The 19,269-nt window shown below is 43.4% G+C and overlaps 1 protein-coding gene, 1 non-coding gene and 1 pseudogene across 3 annotated transcripts in view; 1 reads left to right on the top strand and 2 right to left on the bottom strand.

The window, feature by feature from the left end:
• Atxn10 (ataxin 10) overlaps window positions 1-19,269 on the top strand; it is a 123,452-nt gene that overhangs the window by 4,486 nt on the left and 99,697 nt on the right. For both annotated transcript variants that reach the window (XM_063262941.1, NM_133313.2), the window contains exon 2: window positions 18,532-18,723. In XM_063262941.1, the coding sequence (XP_063119011.1) occupies window positions 18,532-18,723 (192 nt within the window). The remainder of the gene's footprint in view (window positions 1-18,531; window positions 18,724-19,269) is intronic.
• LOC120094028 (U2 spliceosomal RNA) lies at window positions 9,680-9,842 on the bottom strand (annotated as a pseudogene).
• LOC120093968 (small nucleolar RNA SNORA48) lies at window positions 11,212-11,351 on the bottom strand. The gene has a single exon (XR_005487677.1). It is a non-coding gene; the product is annotated as a small nucleolar RNA SNORA48 (small nucleolar RNA).

Raw genomic sequence — 19,269 nt, forward strand, 5'->3', positions numbered from 1 at the left:
CTCCTCCTACCATATGAGTCTCAGGAATTGAGCTAAAATGGAAGATGGTCAGGCTTGGCTGGAGGCGCTTTCATCCCGCTGAGTCATCTTGGTAGATCGAAGTGTTCTGTTGGGCTCTACAACTTAGTTCAATATAGCCTAGGGTTACAGCTTTAGAACACAAACTGTCCGTGGGCCGTTGGGAATAGTGAGGGCAGGAACCAGTTTTTCCTGTAGCTACTTTTCTTGTGAACCTTTACCTCATTACCTTTCATTGAGCAAGAACTTTTTTCCTTTCTGAGCCCACTCCTCCCTCTGAAAGTTTTATATTTTCTTGTACCTCATCCTGGGGATCCTGGCTTAAAAGCAGGTATTTTGTTGGTGATTTAGATAGTAGTAGTATTAGAAATCTGGGTCTTTACTTATTGGGCAGCCACCATCTTTGTCCAGGTCCTTTCTGTGAAGCTCTCTGTGCTTCCTCCTGGACATGGCTTCCTGTGTAGCCTGCATGTTGGCTACAGTGTTTGCAGGTCTTTTTTATCCTCACATGCAGAGGAGTCCTGTCCTGGCTTTGTGAACCACATAGTGTTTCTGATCACCACAAGGGATAGGGGACATTTAGCCCTTGTTATGCAGGCACCCAGTCCTCAGTTAGAGGATTCTGCTTTGTGGGTATGTTGGCTTTTTAGGTTCAGTTGACTGCTCCCATTCAGTTTCTGTGTGTGAAGTTATATATCTCGTTCATAAGTTAGGCTACACATTTACATTTTTTATAACATACTGAATTGTTTAGAGAGGAGGGAGGTGTTACAGTGTGAACGTCTCACTGTCTCCTCATTTCATAATGGAATGCCATTTTTACTTGTTACATTTTTATTGAGGGGTGAGAGGGAGGGAAAGAAAGGCCGTATGATTGAGTTCTATCCACTATGGGGGTCCTGGGGATTGAACTCAGGTTTTCAGGTTTGTTACCTTATCTACCAGGCTACCTCGATAGTATAATTTCCTTTCCCTACCAATCTTTTCCTACTGTATAGCACTCTTTTTGAGGGCAGGAACCATCGTCTTTGGAGCATCTCCTGGCAGAGTGCCTAGGCAGTTTTGATGCTTAGTGAACATTGAATTGAATAGAGCACAGAGGATGAGCCAGTTGGTTCCATTGAGAAACCATTCTTAACAGTGTGTCTTAGTCAGGGTTTCTGTTCCTGCACAAAACATGACCAAGAAGCAAACTGGGGAAGAAAGGGTTTGTTCAGCTTACACTTCCACATTGCTGTTCATCACCAAAGGAAGTCAGGACAGGAACTCACACAGGGCAGGAACCTGGAGGCAGGAGTGGATGCAGAAGCCATGGAGGGGTGCTGCTTACTGGCTTGCTTCCCCTGACTTGCTCAGCTTGCTTTCTTACAGAACCCAGGACCACCAGCCCACCAACAATGGGCTGGACCCTTCCACCTTTATCAGTAATTGAGAAAATGCCTTATAGCTGGATCTCATGGAGGCATTTCCTCAAGGGAGACTCTCTCTTGATAACTTGTGTCAAGTTGACACACAAAACCAGCCAGTACAACTGACCCCTTGTCAACTAGACACACAAACACATCACTATTAATCCTCAACCCTTACTTTCTTATTTATCCCCAAGATCTAAATAACTTTAAAAGTCTCATAGTCTTTACAAATTCCTACATATTAAAATTTCAATCCCTTTAAAATAGCCAATCTTTTTTGAAATTCAAAGTCTTTTAACTGTGGGCTCCACTAAAATACTTTTTTCCTTCAAGAGGGGAAAATATCAGGACACAGTCACAAGCAAAATCAAAATCGAACTCTTAACTGTCCAATGTCTGGAATCCACTCACAATCTTCTGGACTCCTCCAAGGGCTTGGGTCACTTCCCAGCTCTGCCCTTTGTAGCACACAGCTTGTCTTATAGGCTCCAGCTGCCTGTACTCCACTGCTGCTGCTGTTCTTGGTGGTCATCTCATGGTACTGGCATCTCCAAAATGCTGCTCTCTTGCTGCAAGTAGGCTTTACCAATAGCCTCTCATAGGCTCTCTTCATGGTGCCAAGCCTCAACTTCTTTGAATGATGACACCTCTAGTTCTGGGCCATCAACTGCAGCTGAGGCTGCACCTTCACCAATGGCCTTCTCTGGCCTCTCTCACAATGCCAAGCCTCAGCTGCTCTCCATGACCCCTTCACGCCTTCAAAGCCAGTACCACCTGTGTACTTTTACACATTACCAAGTACGGCTGCAGCACAAGGTACAACCTTGGCTATCTCTGGAACACAGATTCTTTGTGCTCTCAGAAAACAGTTCCCAGAAGATTTCATCTTAATGATGCTGATCTCTTCTTTTTTTTTTTTTTTTTTTTTTTTTTGGTTCTTTTTTTCGGAGCTGGGGACCGAACCCAGGGCCTTGCGCTTCCTAGGTAAGCGCTCTACCACTGAGCTAAATCCCCAGCCCCTGATCTCTTAATCACCATTAATTTCTTAGTTTCAACTAACCAGCATCAATAGTCCCAGTAATGCAAAGGTTTCACTTTAGTAGTTATGGTATCTTGTTAATCACTGTTGATTCTTCAGCCCCAGCAAACCAAAACCACAGAATCTTCACAATCAAAACAGCAATGGCCCTGATAAGAGCCTTTAATCCTCCCTCTGAGATTTCACAAGCCAGGTCTCCATCATTTGCACTATTCTCAACATTATCTTCCAAGCTCCTACAGAACATCCCACAGAGCTCTAACACTCAATGGCTCTTCTAATGCAAAGTTCCAAAGACCTTCCACAGTCTTCCCCAAAACATGGTCAGGTTGTCACAGGAATACCCCACTATTCTGGTACCAATTTGTCTTAGTCAGGGTTTCTATTCCTGCACAAAACATCATGACCGTAAAACATCAAGCAAGTTGGAGAGGAAAGGGTTTGTTCGGTTTACACTTGCACATTGCTATTCATCACCAAAGGAAGTCAGGACTGGAACTCACACAGGGCAGGATTGGAGGCAGGAGATGATGCAGAGGCCATGGAGGGGTGCTGCTTACTGGCTTGCTTTCTTACAGAACCCAGGACTACCCGCCCAGGGATAGCACCACCCACAATGGGCCCTTCCACCTTGATCAGTAATTGAGAAAATCCCTTACAGCTGGATCTCATGGAGGCATTTCCTCAAGGGAGGCTCCCTTCTCTGTGATAACTCAAACTTGTGTCAAGTTGACACACAAAACCAGCCAGTACACAGTGAGACAATTACTTTTAACACTAAAAAGCTGTTTAGGGTGCCATGTTATGTATTCATTTCTTTAACCACCTATACTGTTGCTTTTTTCATTGCTGTGGCCAAATGCCTGACAAAAAGCAATGTTAAGACTTTGACTCACTGAATAGTTTGCCATTTTCATGAAGGCACAGGTAGGACCTGTGAAGCACTGTTCGCATTGGCCTAGTGTGGAGTCGGGGTTGGGGCGAGGCGATGCTTGTGCTCAACTAGTCTTTTTTCCACCTCTACCTGCAGTTTGGCATCAAGTCTTCCCTCAGTTAAACCTCTCTGAAGATACATTTATAGACATGCCAAGAGGTGTGTCTCCTAGGTGATTCCAAAGCCAATTGATTTGACAATGAAGGTTAAGATATTTGCCAAGTTTTGGGGGCAGTTATAGTTCATGTAGTAAAATAAGCAATATTTGGCTTGCTTCCAGTATCCACCAAAGAAACAGTACAAGTGTTGTGACATTAACTTTACAAATGTCTGGAACCTTCTTTCCCTCTTTGTCTGCACACACTGTGATTTCCCTCATACTTTATTTCCATTTCACTTCTCATGTTGCTGGGGTTTAAGTACAAAATAATCCCCACTGGCTCATGTGTTGAGGACTTGGTTGTCAACTGATGGGCGTTGGGACTTGATTGGATCCTGACTGCTCTGATCAATGGATTATTCCCTTGATGAATTAATTCATCATGTGATTATATTATTAAGAAGTGTGAACAGTGGGAGGCGGAGCCTCATTGAAGGACGTAGGTCACTGAGGAGATGACCCTAGACCAGTGCGTCTCAATCTTCCTAATGTTGTGACCCTTTAATACTGTTCCTCATATGTGGTGATCCCCTAATCATAAAATATTTTGCTGCTACTTCTTAACTGTAACTTTTCTACTGTTATGAATAACAATATAAATATTTTTGGAGATGGAGGTTTGCCAAAGGGTTGCGACCCACAACAGGGTGGGAACTGCTGCCCTGGAGGTTATGTCATGTTCTGGTCCTTTCGAGTGTTTCCTTTTCTTGTCTTCTCTGCTACCTGCTCACAGGATATTCCACCCAAGCATGGCTATACCCTCTGAGGCTGTGAGCTAAAAGAAGTCCTAGGTTGTTTTTGTTAGGTATTCGGGTATAGTGGCACAGAAATGATGACTAATATTGCAAATCTTTTTGATCAGTAGGCCTCTGTCCTGTCTTTTGCTTCCTTTCGAGACCATCACAGAGTATTAAAAGCACATAATTACCTCAGAGGCTGGATTCTTATTTGACTCTGCATTCCCAACTCTTCCATTCACATCTAGCACATATGAGCATTTGATCGTTTTTTTTTTTTTTTTTTTTGGGGGGGGGCAAGAAACACCTGTAGCTGTTTCTTTTCTTTTCTTTCTTTCTTTCTTTTTTTTTTTTTTGGTTCTTTTTTTCGGAGCTGGGGACCGAACCCAGGGCCTTGCGCTTCCTAGGTAAGCGCTCTACCACTGAGCTAAATCCCCAGCCCCCTTTCTTTTTTTTTTTTTTTAAGATTTATTTATTTATTATATATAAGTACACTGTAGCTGTCTTCAGACACACCAGAAGAGGGCATCAGATCTCTTTACAGATGGTTGTGAGCCACCATGTGGTTTCTGGGAATTGAACTCATGACCTCTGGAAGAGCAGTCGGGTGCTCTTAACCGCTGAGCCATCTCTCCAGCCCCTTGATCGTATTTTTATGATTTTTCCTGAGCCCTTATATATAAGATAAAAGCACAGAAGAGAGACTCTAGTTAGGAATGTATAGGGAACATCACTGTGGTAAAATGTTGCTTTCAAAGGATAGAAAGTGGCTTAGTTGCTTGCATAAATATGTTGACTAACTTTCATGAAGAAAGCAAATAGATTAAACCCTTCAGAAGTCAGAACACCACAGGAGTAAAAAATAAATCTGTCTATCTGCGTACACTCATACATATGGGTTTTCCCTAAACATTACTGAGTCTGTGGCCAGCAAGTCTTTGAGTGCTCCAGAAGATCAAAACAAGTTGCCCCCAAACAAAAACCCAGACAAGTCATCAGCTTAGTTGAAGATACCATGTGGCGTTTTGACTCAGCCATGATTCAGTTCAATTGTTTGAGAGAACATCAAGTTCCTCTATAAAAAGAATTGTGTGATGGCGGTCTCCTTTATTTTTACCTATGCCATGAGCTGGAATACCACATGGAGCTAGCTATTTGGTAAGGTGTTCTGACTCAGCTTCAAAATACAGAAGTGCTCAACAGGAGGCCACTCTCAGCAGTTATCTTAAGTGGATGATGGAGTCAGGAAAGAATTTGAGCAAAACAAATAAGGGTATGTTTGCGGCTGCCAGAACCCTGAGGAGTCCTTCCCTTCCTCCGGTGTTTTGTAGTGGTCACTGGACTCAAGGGCGTAGTCAGTGATCTGTGAGTAAAGATTCTGAAAGGCGAAGGTCCCTGGGATTGTTGTTGAGCTGAGCCAGGCTCTCTGATGGCCACGGACTAGAGCAGTGGTAGTTATGTGTGAGTGGGCCTTCCTTATTATACCTTATCATTGCCACCGATGAGTTTATGTGTACAACACCTAGAATAGTGGCTCGTACGTGGTAAATGCTATCTAAATGTTAGCTACTGTCTTTGTCTTGGTCACCAGATCATGATCATGATCACCATAGAGAATAGAAACTATATCAATGGATATTAAAGAATTACCTCATGAATAAATATATCAGTATTATTACTGAAACCTCAACAACAGAGACATTTTCCCCAGGGTAACCTGTGGATTCTGTGCCACTCAAAATAACATTTCAGTAAACATTTTGTTAGAAACGCTACTTATTTCTGAGGACCAGCCTTTCCCAGAGGCTCTCGGCGGTTGGAGGTGTTTTTAGTCTTTGTATTTTTGTGGCTCTAGATGGGCTAGGTACTTAGGCCTTGATTGTCACATGGCGTCAGACTTCTTTCCACTATACACACCCTGACTCTTGTTCTTTTCTTGTAATGTTTTTATTTTTAATTATGTATATGTGTCTCTGTGTATACTTGGGTATGTGTGGTGCCCATGGAGGCCAGAAGAGGAGCTGGGGTTACATGTAGTTTGAGCTGCCTGTAGTGGGTATTGGAGCCAAACTCCTGGCCCCTGTGAGATCAGCCAATCCTCTTGCTTGTTGAGCCACCTTTCCAGCCCTCTTCTTTGCTTGTTTGTTTGAGATGAGCGCTTGCTGTGTAGCTCATGTTGTCCTTTAACTCAGCTGCTGTCCTTTTGCCTTAGCTGCTCAGTGCTGAGGTTACAGACTTGCACCACCTGGCCTGCTTGCCTCCAGCTTTTTGTCCACACTATGGTAGTAACTGTCTGTTGAATCAGCCTTGCAGTTGAAATATCTGTGGACCACTGCATCCTATTCATTTAGCTTTAGCTTACCATTAACTGTGTATTGCTTTAATTGTCTTAAATCTAGGTCATTGGTAATCCTGTCATTGCCCAGCCGTATTTCTCCGACTGTCAGTGAGCTTGACTTTAACATTACTGCATGTTATACTTTACCTGGACCTTATTTTTAATCTGATTTATTCATGAACAGTTTCAGTAGCCCTGGTTCCCCAGTTTGCCTTTTCTCTGTGATCTCCTACTCCACATGTCTTTAGCATAAACTTGTAGCCTAATGATTTCTGTCTCTGACTCTTTGTTTTCCATTCTCTTCCTGATTCCACATTTCCCTTTTTAGTTCAGTTTGGATTCATGGATCTAAACATTTCCACTCATCCATCTCCAATTAAATGCCACTCTTTGTGCTGTCACCCAGATAATTAAATGAAAGACAGTCATGCTTAGCTTACTGTGCTCTTTAAATCGATGAATGCTAAGCAGCCATGCTGATTGGCCTTTAATTTTTGATATGTTATAATTGCATGCATTTATGGGGTACACTATCATGTTTTGCTATTTATGTAATGTGAAATGACTAAATAAAGTTAATTGACATAACATCAACTCTCAGACCTATATTTTTTAAACAAAACTGTTCTAAGTATAGCAATATAACTTGCATATCAAATAATTAGAATAAATTGATATAGTTTTAAACAAGAACAAGAATCTCACATTACAAACTCCCTCTCCTTGGAACACATGACTCTCCCTGGGAAGGGGCAATAGAATAGATATTGTGGGTAGACTTCGGGGTGTGTGGGGATAGGAATAGGAGGGATCATGTGAGGGGAGGATGGAGGGTCATTTTAGGGGCAAGGTAGAAACCTAGGGCAGTGGAAACTCCTAGAAATCAATGAGGGTGGCCCCAGCTGAGACTCTAGTAATGGGGGATATGGAGTCTACCCCGGCCATCTCCAGTAACCAGGCAAGACTTCCAGTGGAAGTCACAACTTCCAGTCACAACCCAGCCACAAAACTTTTGAACTACAGTTTGTCCTGCCTGCAGGATGTGCTAGGGTAAAGGTGGCACTGGAATTGTGGAAATGGCCAACCAGTGACTGGTCCAGCTTGAGACCCATGCCACACCACAAGAGGGAGCCCATCCCGGACACTGCCTAGAGTCTCTTGAGGGCCAGGAACCGGAGGCTGGGTAGCTCAGACCCAGGGTAGAAACAAACATGGGGTTGGGGTGGGGATGATTCCTAATAGTCATCAGAGAGGCTCCATCCAGCATCCGCCGGAAATAGATGCAGAGACTCCAGCTAAACATTAGGCAGAGCTCAGCGACTCCTGTGGAGGAGAGGGAGGAAGGATTGTAGGGGACACGGGTCATGGACACTACAAGAAAACGCACAGAGTCTACCAACCTGGGATTGCAGGGGCTCACAGAGGCTGAACTGACGATCAGGGAGCCTGCATGGGTCTGACCTAAGTCCTCTGAGTATATGTGTTGGTTGGGGAGCTTGGCCTTTTGGTTAGCAGGACTCCTAACAGTGGGAGTGCTGACTGTCTCTGAGGCTTTTGCCTGCTTTTGGGACCTTTTTTCTCCTACTGAGTGCCTCATCCAACATTGATAGAAGGGTCTGTGTCTAGTCTTACTGCAACTTGACAAGCCATGCTTGGATGAGAATCATAGGAAGGAAAATGGAGGAGGAGTGGATGGGGTGGAATTTGATGACACACAGATTGGGAAGAGGGGGGAGGGGAAACAGGTCTGGATGTAATAGATGAAAAAATAAATAAAAAATTAAAAAATTAAACCGAAGGCATTGGAAAAAAAGGGAAGAAAACCCCACAATAATACCCCAAGCCCCTTCCCTCATAATAATTTTAAAAAATCATTTTTTTTCTGGCTATTAAATAGTGACAGGCAGTGGTGGCTCACACCTTTGATCCCAGTGCTTGGGAAGCAGAGGCAGGTGGATCTCTGAGTTCAAGGCCAGGCTGGTCTACAGAGCAAGATTCAGGACAGCCAGGGCTACACACAGAGAAACCCTATCTCAAAAAAAAAAAAAATGCCAATATATATTGGTCACTGCCTCAGAGGACTAACTCACGTTGTGTTCTTTTGGAATGGAAAGTTGGTTCTTGATACTTCAGTACACAGATAGTTGAATTCATATAATCTAACATAATTGTGCTGGGGTTGAAACAGGGCAGACAGGGTCTTACTCTATAGCCCTGGCTGGCCTGGAACCCATTATGTAGACCAGGCTGGCTTCAAACTCTGATAGATCCTGTCTTCCTGAGTGGTGGGACTAAAGGTGTGTGCTACAACAACTGGCTCATAAGTTGCCTGGACACCATCTTTCTTTATCACCTAATATTACCCTTTCTAGTTCTCCTAAATGTTTGCTTTTCCCAACATTTAACCTGGTTTGCAATATACACATGTACATTATAGGCTAAGATATGCATTTGACGGAGAACTTGTAGGGTTATGTTTTTGTTTTTTGTTTTTGTTTTTTCTGAGCTTGGGACACCTTGCTTACTATTACTTACAAGGTCCATTAATTTTCTTGCAAACTTCATTTTCCTTTTTTAAAAAATTTACTCTCAGGTGTGTTTTTTCAAGTTGAAAAATGTACCTTTCATTTTGTTTTGTTTTTCAAGACAGGGGTTTTTCTGTGTAGCCCTGGCTGCCCTGGAACTCAGTGTATAGTACCAGGCTGGCCTTGAACTCACAGAGATCCACTTGTCTCTGCTTCCTGAGTGCTGAGATTAAAGGCATGCACCATCATCACCCAGCTAGCAAACCCACTGTTTTCAAGAACTTTTAAAAATTTATATTTATGTGCATTGATGTTTTGCCTGCATGCATGTCTGTGTGAGGGTGTCAGATTCCCTGGAACAGGAGTTACAGACAGTTGCAGTGAGTTGCTGGGAATTGAACTTGGGTCCTCTGGAAGAGGATCCAGTCAGTGCTCTTAACCACTGAACCATCTTTCCAGTCCCTCGTTCAAGAATTTTAATGCCTCCTGAAGTGGATTCCCACTTCTCAGAGGTAGTAGAATACCTCTGAGAGGTCAGTGTATGCAGTGGATGGAGAAAGTATATTCATCTCTCTGTTTCAAAAATCCATTTAATATATTGTCCTCAGTTAAAGGACTATCAGTTATTAAACTGATGCAGATACTATACTGGACCTTAGCTAAAAGGCCAAGAAGTAATAATTTTATTTTTCTTGACGGTTCAATAGTATTATACATATGCAGATGGTTTGGTATTATGAATATGTGAGTATCTCTGGTAGGGTATGGGTTTCTTTCCAGTGTGTGTTCAGGAATGGCATAGCTGGGATATGTTAGTGCTATCTTTAGCTTTTTTCTAAAGAACTGTTTTGATTCCATTTTTGAGTTTCACATCATGCACTTTAGTCCCTCTCATATCTGCCTTTTGCCCTCGCAAACCCCTCACCAAAACGCACACTCACATGCACGTGCCACACACACACACACACACACACACACACACACACACACACACAACTCTTTCCGCCCCCTCCCCCAAAGCATAGAAAACATCTCATTGTGGAAGCTGTAGTATGTCAGTGTGTCCCACAGTAGATCCCTTTGTCCACACATCTTCACTTGCAAATGTTCATTGCAGTGAGTAATTGGTCTGGTTCAGGATCTCTGGCCTCTGTGACACCATCAATATTGGATCCTCATTGGGACTCATCCTGATTATCCTGTTGTTGCCCTGTGTCATGGAGATCCTGCAGTTTTGAATCAGGAGGACTGCCTTTTCAGTCATCCCAGCCATTCCCAGGTGATATAGATTTGGAGTGGACCAACTCAGAGCCCATTTGGAGCCCTACTCTCCCTTATCTGCACCTCCAGACCACTGCTCCAGGTAGGCCACCCAATGCTGCCATTTGCAGAAGGCAGGGCCAGCTCTTCTCCTCTCACACTCTTGGGGCTGTCTCACCTGGCCTTTGTCAATCAGGGTCCACTTCATTGTCCAGGTGAGGTTCAGGGCCTGCTCTCCCAAGTGCTGCGGCCTGTGAGAAATAGGGTCAACAGGGCCAACTTTCCAGAACACTGTAGCCAGTGAGCCACTGCACTGCCCCTTAGATGGTCCCTGGTGACTGCCCTGACCAGGGATATCCCTATGCTTTCTAGTGACCACAGACATTGACACCAATCCCTGCCACTACTGGGTAATCACAGACCCAGATATGGCCTTCAGTGGGCACTTGGCTGAGGCCTCTTACCATGGCCCAGGTGGCGTGGCTGGCCACTCACAACAGGCTCCTCCTCCCCACCCTCACTCTCCACTTCCATCTCTCTTCATAACGCTCAAGCTGTCCCACTTCTCTCTCCCTCCCATCTGACCACCACATGCTTGCACACTGTGTTGGCTCCTGCTGCAGGCTGGCCACGAGGCTGGTGGGTCCCTGGGTGACATCCTCAGTTCACATGGCGGCAAGTGAGTGTTTATGGCCAGCCTGTGCTGAGCACAGATCAGTGGGTGGCAGGGCAGTCAGCAGGTCTTTGTCTGTCTTCCTCCTCCCAAGCTGACTGGCTGGGCTTGATTTTTATGTGTCCGAGGCATAAAACAGCTTTGGCCATCAAACCAGGCATCAAGCTCAGATGAACAAAGGACTGCCATCTGCTCTGTCCCTGACTGATAGAACAACACCACCAACCTGGTGTCTCTTTGCCCATTGCGGGTGTGTGTGTGTGTGTGTGTGTGTGTGTGTGTGCGCGCACGCTATCTTTAGCTTTTTGAGGAATATTCAGACTTATTTTCACAGTGGCTGTATTCATTTTGTGCTCCCACAAGCAGCAGATAAAGGAGTCATTTTTCCCTTGTCCTCCCCAACATTTGTTGTTAGGTTTCTTGAAAATAGCCATTCTGATGGAGTGAAGCGTCTCCAGGTACTTTTAATTTTTATTTCCCTATAAGAAGGGATCCCTTATAAGTAGGGATGTTGAATCTCTTAGTTATTGGCCATTTATATTTTTCTCTTGAGAAGTGCCTATTCATTTTTTTTTTTTTTTTTTTTTTTAGCTATCTGTTGATTGGCAGTTGTTTTCTTGGAGTTTAATTTTTGATGTTTGTAATACTCTGAACTGTAGCTGGTGAAGACTGTTCTCCCATTACGTGGACTGTTGGCTCTACTGATAGGTTTCTTTTTTTTCTCTTTTTCTTTTTCTGTGTAGAAACTTTAACTTCATGAAATTCTATTTGTGGATTCTCGGGGCTAGTTACTGTGCTCTGGGGGTTTTTGTTTTCTACAAAACTTTTTTTTTTTTTTTTTGGAGAGTCTACAAAACTTTTACTGAGGGTTTATCCTCTTTTTATCCGTTAGTCTTAGTGTTTTGGGTTTTTGCTAAGGTATTTGATCTACTTCCAGTAAAGGATACAGATCTAATGTTTGGCTTCTGCAGGTGGACGTCCTGTTCTGTCAGTTCTGTTTGTTGAATAGCTGTCTTCTCCGCTGTGTGCTGGTTCCACCTTTGTTGAAAATAAGGTGGCTATGCTTTTGTCCGTTTACTTCCAGCCCTGTGTTCTGTTACTATAGTTCCGTGTATAATCCGAGGTCAAGGATCCTAATATCTCCAGCTGTCTTCTTTCCTCTTAGAATTTGTTTTGGGTATTTGTGGTCTTTTGTGATTCCACATAGATTGTTGGGTTGGTTTTTTTTTTTTCCTAGCTTTGTGAAGTATGACATTAGGATCTTGATGGGTATTGCATTGACTACATAGATTAATTTTGGTAGTACAATAATTTTCTTCATATTAATTCTGCTTAATCCAGGAGCATGGAAGGTCTTTTCATGGTCTGAATATCTTTGGTTTCCTTTTTTAATACCTTGAAGTTTTTATTGTAGAGGTCTTTCACTTTGGTGAGGTTTAACCAAACTGACTCTAGGTTGTCTGTCTTTTTATTATTACCTAGCATGCACGAGGCCTTGGATCCCAGAAGAAGGAAAGGAAAAAAAAGCTGATTTCTGCCTATGTAGCTGCTCTTACAGGGTCTTCAGTTTCTGTTCCTATGACAGCGCTTTCTTTTTTAAAAATTTCATTACATGTAATAAAGTATCTATGTATGTGAGTGTGTATGTGTTTGACTGTATGTGCCATAGTGGAGTCAATGGACAACTGACAGGATTTGAGTCTCTCCTTTTACCACGTGGGCCCCAGTGACCAATCAGCTCATCAGGCTTGCTGGAGGTATCTTACGGCCAAGTCATCTTGCCAGCCACAGTCAGTTCTTTATAGAGGAACCAAAGGAATCTTTAAATGTTAGTCAGATGCTATCACTCCACTACCCCAAATCTCCTTAGCCTATGATGAGTTTGCACTGCAGTTCTCTCTCACCTCTGTTCTGTAGTCTAAGTCGTCGTTTTTCATGCGGCTTCATCCATCCTGGCCCCCGACTTTCTAGGATCTCAGCTGTGCCTTTGCCTCCTCGCAGATTCTCCAGGAATATGTGTAACTGGTCCCCATCACCTTATTACCATACTCAAATGCTGTCTTTTTTTTTTTTTTGGTTCTTTTTTTCCGGAGCTGGGGACCGAACCCAGGGCCTTGCGCTTCCTAGGTAAGCGCTCTACCACTGAGCTAAATCCCCAGCCTCCAAATGCTGTCTTTTTAAAGAGAGATTTATTACATGTATAGTACTGTTTGCTTGCATGTATGTATGTGTATTACATGTGTGCCTGATGCCAGAGGAGACCAGAAACAAAACATTAGATCCCTGGAACTGGAGTTACCAATGGTTGTGAGCAGGGAACTGAACCTGGGTTTTCTGCAAGAGCAGCAAGTGCTCTTAACCACTGAACCATCTCTTCAGCCTCTATTTTCCTTCTTTCTTCCTTCCTTCCTTCCATCCTTCCTTCCATCCTTTCTTTTTTTTCTTTCTTTCTTTCTTTCTTTCTTTCTTTCTTTCTTTCTTTCTTTCTTTCTTTTTTCCGGAGCTGGGGACTGAACCCATGGCCTTGTGCTTGCTAGGCAATCGCTCTACCACTGAGCTAAATCCCCAACCCCCTCTCTTCAGCCTCTAAAACATTGCTTTTTAACTAAGTTTTTATTTTTTAAATAATAAACTTCTTAGTAATGTTTTACATTTTTAGATGTATTTTATGTGTGTGTGTGTGTTTCCTTTACATGTATATGTGTCCCACGTGTATGCCAGATACCAGTGGACATCAAGAGAAGGTATCAGATCTCCTGTAGCTGGAGTTTTGTATAGCTGTAAGCCACCATGTGGATGCTGGGAATTGAATTTAGGTCCTCTGCAAGGGCAGCAGATACTCATTGCTGAGCCATGACTCCAGACCCTTGCATGTATTTTTTTTTTCTAAGACTGAACAATTTCCAAGTTTGCTGGGTTTAGCCTTTTTGTTTTAAGTCTACCTGAAGCTGCGTTTTACGAATGCCCTGTAGGTTGAAGCCTTCCCCACAACGGTGGAGTAGGCCAGCTCTCCCCTTCACATTTTTAGTGTCTCAGCACCGCCTTTTGCCTAAGTGTCTGTTAGCATACTTCCTTCCTGGGTTCTAGTATCCACTCTAGAGTTTGCTTTCCATCTCCCTGCTGCTCTGTCCTGTACATGACATGGCTGAGCTACTTTCGCTCTATTGAGAAATTACCTTTATGAGGATAATGGGAAAGGGGAAACCATGATGTTGGGGGGTGGGGAGAGAGAGGACTGTGGTATGTTAGGAATCTTAGTAACAGACCTGGCCCACCACCTGCTTTATTATGGCCCATGAATGAAGGGTGGTTTTTACATCAAGTAACTGACACCTGAAAGCTATATGAATTTTAAATTGTGATATTTACTATAGAATATCCTTTTCAAGGTCTTGCTGTGTAGGCCAGGATGGCCTTGGAGCTTGCCAGATGCCAGCTTCCAGCATAGTAAGCCACATGCTTGGCCATAACAGAAGGGTTTGCTTGTTTGTTTGTTTTTGGTTTTGTTTTAGTTTTCAAGGCAGGCTTTCTCTGTGTGGCTGTGGCTGTCCTGGAACTCATTTTGTAGACTGGGTTGACCTTGAATTTAGAGTTCCACTTGCCTCTCCTCTCTCGAGTGCTGGGATTAAAGGCTTGTGACACTACCAAGTATAGGGGGGTGTGTGTGTGTGTCTGTGTGTGTGTGTGTGTGTCTGTGTGTCTGTGTGTGTCTGTGTGTGTCTGTGTGTCTGTGTGTGTGTTTATGAGTGCTACTGCCTTCAGAAGCAGAATAGTGTTCGACCCCCTAAATCTGAAGTTAAGTTGTTGTAGGCAGTCTGATGTATGTGCCAGGAGTGAACTCTGGTCCTTTGTGAGAACAATTAGTCATTTAAACCAGTGAGCTACCTCTCCAGCCTTAGCACAGTAGAGTTGTAAGTGGATCCAGCCATGTTCATAAGAGTCATCTAAGCCTGCCTTTCTGTTAAAGGGCAGAGTTGAGAAGTTGATTGCGGGAGTTTCTGGCTGCACATAACTGTTGTGACCTAGCAAAATGGGTTGCTTGGGGCTCTCAGGGACCGCCTGAGCCTGGGTGCTTCTGGAAAGGTGGGTTTCAGAGTTTGCTGTGGACTCCTTGTGGCAGCTGATCATTTTGTAAAAATATTATTTTCTAAGCAACAACAGTTAAAATACGCAAACACATAAGTCAGCTTTTTTTTTTTTAATGTAGTGGTAGGTATTAAGAATAATTCTCTTAAACAAGTGTGACAGTCTTAGTTGCAGCTCTAATGTCTAGTAGTTCCTTTTCAGTAGGAGGTCCACTGATAAATTAACTGGAAAATGTGTACATATGGTATATTAGGCCTGTCTAACCTGTGACATTTAATCACAGGTAGTTTTCTTTAATTTCCCTCAAACAGGACTTGCCAAGACCAACAAATGTGTTGGAACTTGAAGGAAATGAAATTCTACCTTTTGTGTAACTCAAAGGAATTTTTTTGTCCTCTAATACAGCATTTCATTTATATATTGTCTTCAGGGTATGCATTCCTCTCTAATAGGAACGTCTAAAGGCTGAAGTCTAATTGTCTTTAGAAGCACTCTACCTTCTGCGACGAAGTAGCTAAGCTCCTCAAAGCCTTTGTGAATATTTTTGTTAGTTTGACTAAAGCAGGGCTGACAGTGATGATTATTAATAATGTTTATAATATGGGGACGACTGATCTTTACCAGCCATTTCATTGTCGTTAATCATTACGTATGTACATGCATTATGTTGTCTTGACTGTGGAGACTGTGGACAGGCTTTGCAGAGCGGTAATGTCAAGTAGTTTTCTTCCAGGGCTGTAGTGAGAGAGAAGTGGGCGAGGCTGTGCTTTCACTGTGGTGAAGAGCGTCCTGTCCTCATCTCGTAAACCATCTTTCTTCACCCAGTGTGTGTGCTATTGCAGACAGGGTTAACAGACACATCGCTGTTTACCATGTGACTGGAGGAATGGCTTTTATTTTTTCTTTCTTGAATTTTCATTAGGGGAAACAAGCATCTAAGACATATTCGGGATGTTTAAAATATAGTGAATTTGGACTATGGACCCGTCTTACAAATTGATCTGTTTTAGTATGCTAAGTAGGAATCACAAGACAACTCTCTGCATCAGGACCACATCTTTATGAGGTGACGGCAGAAACACTATAAGAACATCATTATTCTTGAGAATAACTGTCTTCTTCCGTCCGTGGCTTCTTCAGATGTCAGTTTCTAGTAAAATGAGTGGGGAGAGATCAAGTAGTGGCCTGGTTTTCAGGGGAGACTGTTGATTGTGGGTGGTGGTGTCTGTGGCGTCTGTGAAGAGCGAGGAGGACCAGCTGGAAGAATTAAGCCTGCTCCATCATCGCAGGTGTGAAGTCACATCTCTCAGCCATCAGCGGAGGACGTAATTGCTGCAGACTGTTCTGGCTGTACAGCGCTTTCTTATTATTTTTGCACTACTAAGGTTTGAACCTAGAGTCTTATACAGACGAGTAGTCAAATGTGGTGCCATTGAGCTACCTTATTTGTAAGACCAAATAATAAATGTTGTTGAAACTGTGCCATCAGAACACATGCAAGTAATTAGATTTAACTTTGTGGTAGAAATTGTGATACTCTTAACATTCTTCACTATGTTTCAAACTCTTGGGTATTTTTTCCAGCATCTTTGGTAATCCCTAATGGGAGTTTAAGTAAATGTTTCTCTCTCTCTCTGACAGTATTGTCAACAAAAGTGTCTTACCTATGTAATTGTTTGATACAGTTGCTGAGGCAGGTGGATTTCACAGTTTTGTTTGGTCACTAAGTCACTGAAACACTGGGTCAAAGTTTTATGACCTATTTGGAAACAGTCCTGACTGGTGCGTAGGGTGGAGCACAGACATTTTTTTGAGTGTTTCTCAGTCCTGCCCCGCCCCCTCCTGCAGACAGGGTTTCCCTGTGTAGCCCTGGCCATCCTGGGACTTGCTCTATAGACCAGGCTGCCCTCAAACCTAGAGACATCCTCCTGCCTCTGTCTCCTGAGTGCTAGGATTAAAAAACCACCACTGCCCAGCTGCTTCCCTGTTTTTAATTAATTAATCAATTAATACCGTGCCTTCTTCCTGAAACAAATTTCAAATACCAAAAAAAAAAAAAAAAAAAAAAAAGGAAAGAGGGGAGAGGTGTGTAGGTGTGTAGGTCAGTTACTTACCACGTGGGAGGCCCTGTATGTCCGAGGGGTAAGTGAGGAAACTGGAGAGAAGAGAAAACCCAGACAGTGGGATTCCCACTGTTGTAAACACGAGCTATTCACCCACCTCTGGATTTACCCAAGGCCCAGGCATAAGAAAGCCTGGGATGTTTGTCTCTGTAAGACTGAGAGATAGCACATAGTACACAAGAAGCCAGGGTGCTGAAGTTCACAGAAGAAATCATGCCCTGCTGCTGTAAAGGGAGGGGACATTGGTGGTGTGTGTTTGGTGATTGGTGTCCAGGCAGCACTGGGTCGTTCCTAGTTTGGAGTTTCTGTGGTCTGACTTATTCCTGTGATTCTACATTGAGAATGGAGAACACTTAGACGGTCAGGACTGTCTGTAAGGGTGTCTTAAATGTCCAACATGGCAGTTTTCTTTTGTCCTTAAAAGCAGATTGCTGTTTCTTTAGGGGCTTTATAGGATGAGGAAATTAGTTTTCATTTAGGTACCAAATTGTATCCAAAAATTGCCATCTTCAGAACTATAGAACTATCCTTCTGGGGTGACAGAGGCTCATGAAGACTGTGCCTGAGAGCTGGCATCTCTGCCTGGCATCCATTCTCGTAGGGGAGCTGCCACACACAGCCCCTCCTGCTCCCCGTGTCCCTCCCTCTCATGTGTAAAATGTACTGTACCCCTTGCTTGCTGGCTTCCTGGGATCTATGGAGTGGATGACATGCTTGCTTGTCCTCTCAGTCCTTCTAGAATCTTGTTTCCCATAACCGAATGCAAGGTCCATATCGGGTAGTGGCAGATCCATAAGCAAGAGAGTTAATTCATCTGGGCTGGATTTGGATTGTCCTGGGGATACAAGTACTGGGATCAGAGAACTTTAATTGGAATTGTGACTCTGGCATTTATTGGCCAAGTGATGTGGGCAAGCAACTCCTTCCTGTACATTGTAAAATGGAGAGGACAGTGTTGATCTTGAGATTATTTCAAAGGCAGCGTGAGAGAGCACATGTAAGGATAACCGCAGCCCTACACATAGTAGTGTTCAGCTTACACTGCAGCCCACAACTTCTGTGTCATAATGAAGGAGGTGCAGCAGATCAATCCAGCTTCCCCTGCCTTTGTAGTAGAGAATTTGGGGGATGGGGCATTCGGAAGTTTCTCTTGTCTTTCCCTTCTTCCCTCCCTCCCATTCCTCTCTTCCTAGTTTCTAGTTTCTAACAACCTTCTTTTCTTCCAGGGAAACAGCACCCAGAACGATCTTCCAGAGAGTCCTGGATATCTTAAAGAAATCCACTCAGGCTGTTGAGCTGGCCTGCAGAGATCCCTCCCAAGTGGAGCACCTGGCTTCCAGTCTTCAGCTGATCACCGAGTGCTTCAGATGCCTTCGTAATGCTTGTATAGAGTGTTCTGTGAACCAGAATTCAATCAGGTAGTGATGCGTGGTCTTCCGAGTGTTTCCTATGTGTTGGTTAAGGCTTTTGCTTTATAGTGCTGCTCACTTTTTTCTTTTATAAAACTGTCCTTTACCTTACAGGGAAACACCCCTATTTCTTGTATTCTCTTGTTTAACAAGAGGGGTTATTCAGCTTTCCTGTTCTAATTTGTAACTTGTGTTGAGGTGTTTGATTCCTTATGTAAAAGTGATTTGAATTTGGCATTGGTTCTGTATTTCTAAGTTCTGCTAGTCCAAGTTCACATGTTGTTCTTGACCCCCTTTTAATTCAGATGTTTCAGTTACCCTGTATTTACATTGAGAAAAATATTTCATATTTTTCTGAGTCTGTCTTAGAATCTAAAGCTCCAAGCACTTTGCCTCTGTCTTGAGCTGTGTGTGTTTCCGAGAAGTTCGGAGCAGAGGGTGCTCTTTGCTGCTCTTTCCTTTGTACAGCTCTCATACCTAGAGCTGAGATTCTCTCCGCTGGTGTAATGCCCTCCCTGCACAAGACTCTTTCTGAGTAGCCCTGGCTGTCCTGAG

The sequence above is a fragment of the Rattus norvegicus genome, chromosome 7, assembly GCF_036323735.1.
Source record: "Rattus norvegicus strain BN/NHsdMcwi chromosome 7, GRCr8, whole genome shotgun sequence".
NCBI lineage: Eukaryota > Metazoa > Chordata > Mammalia > Rodentia > Muridae > Rattus > Rattus norvegicus.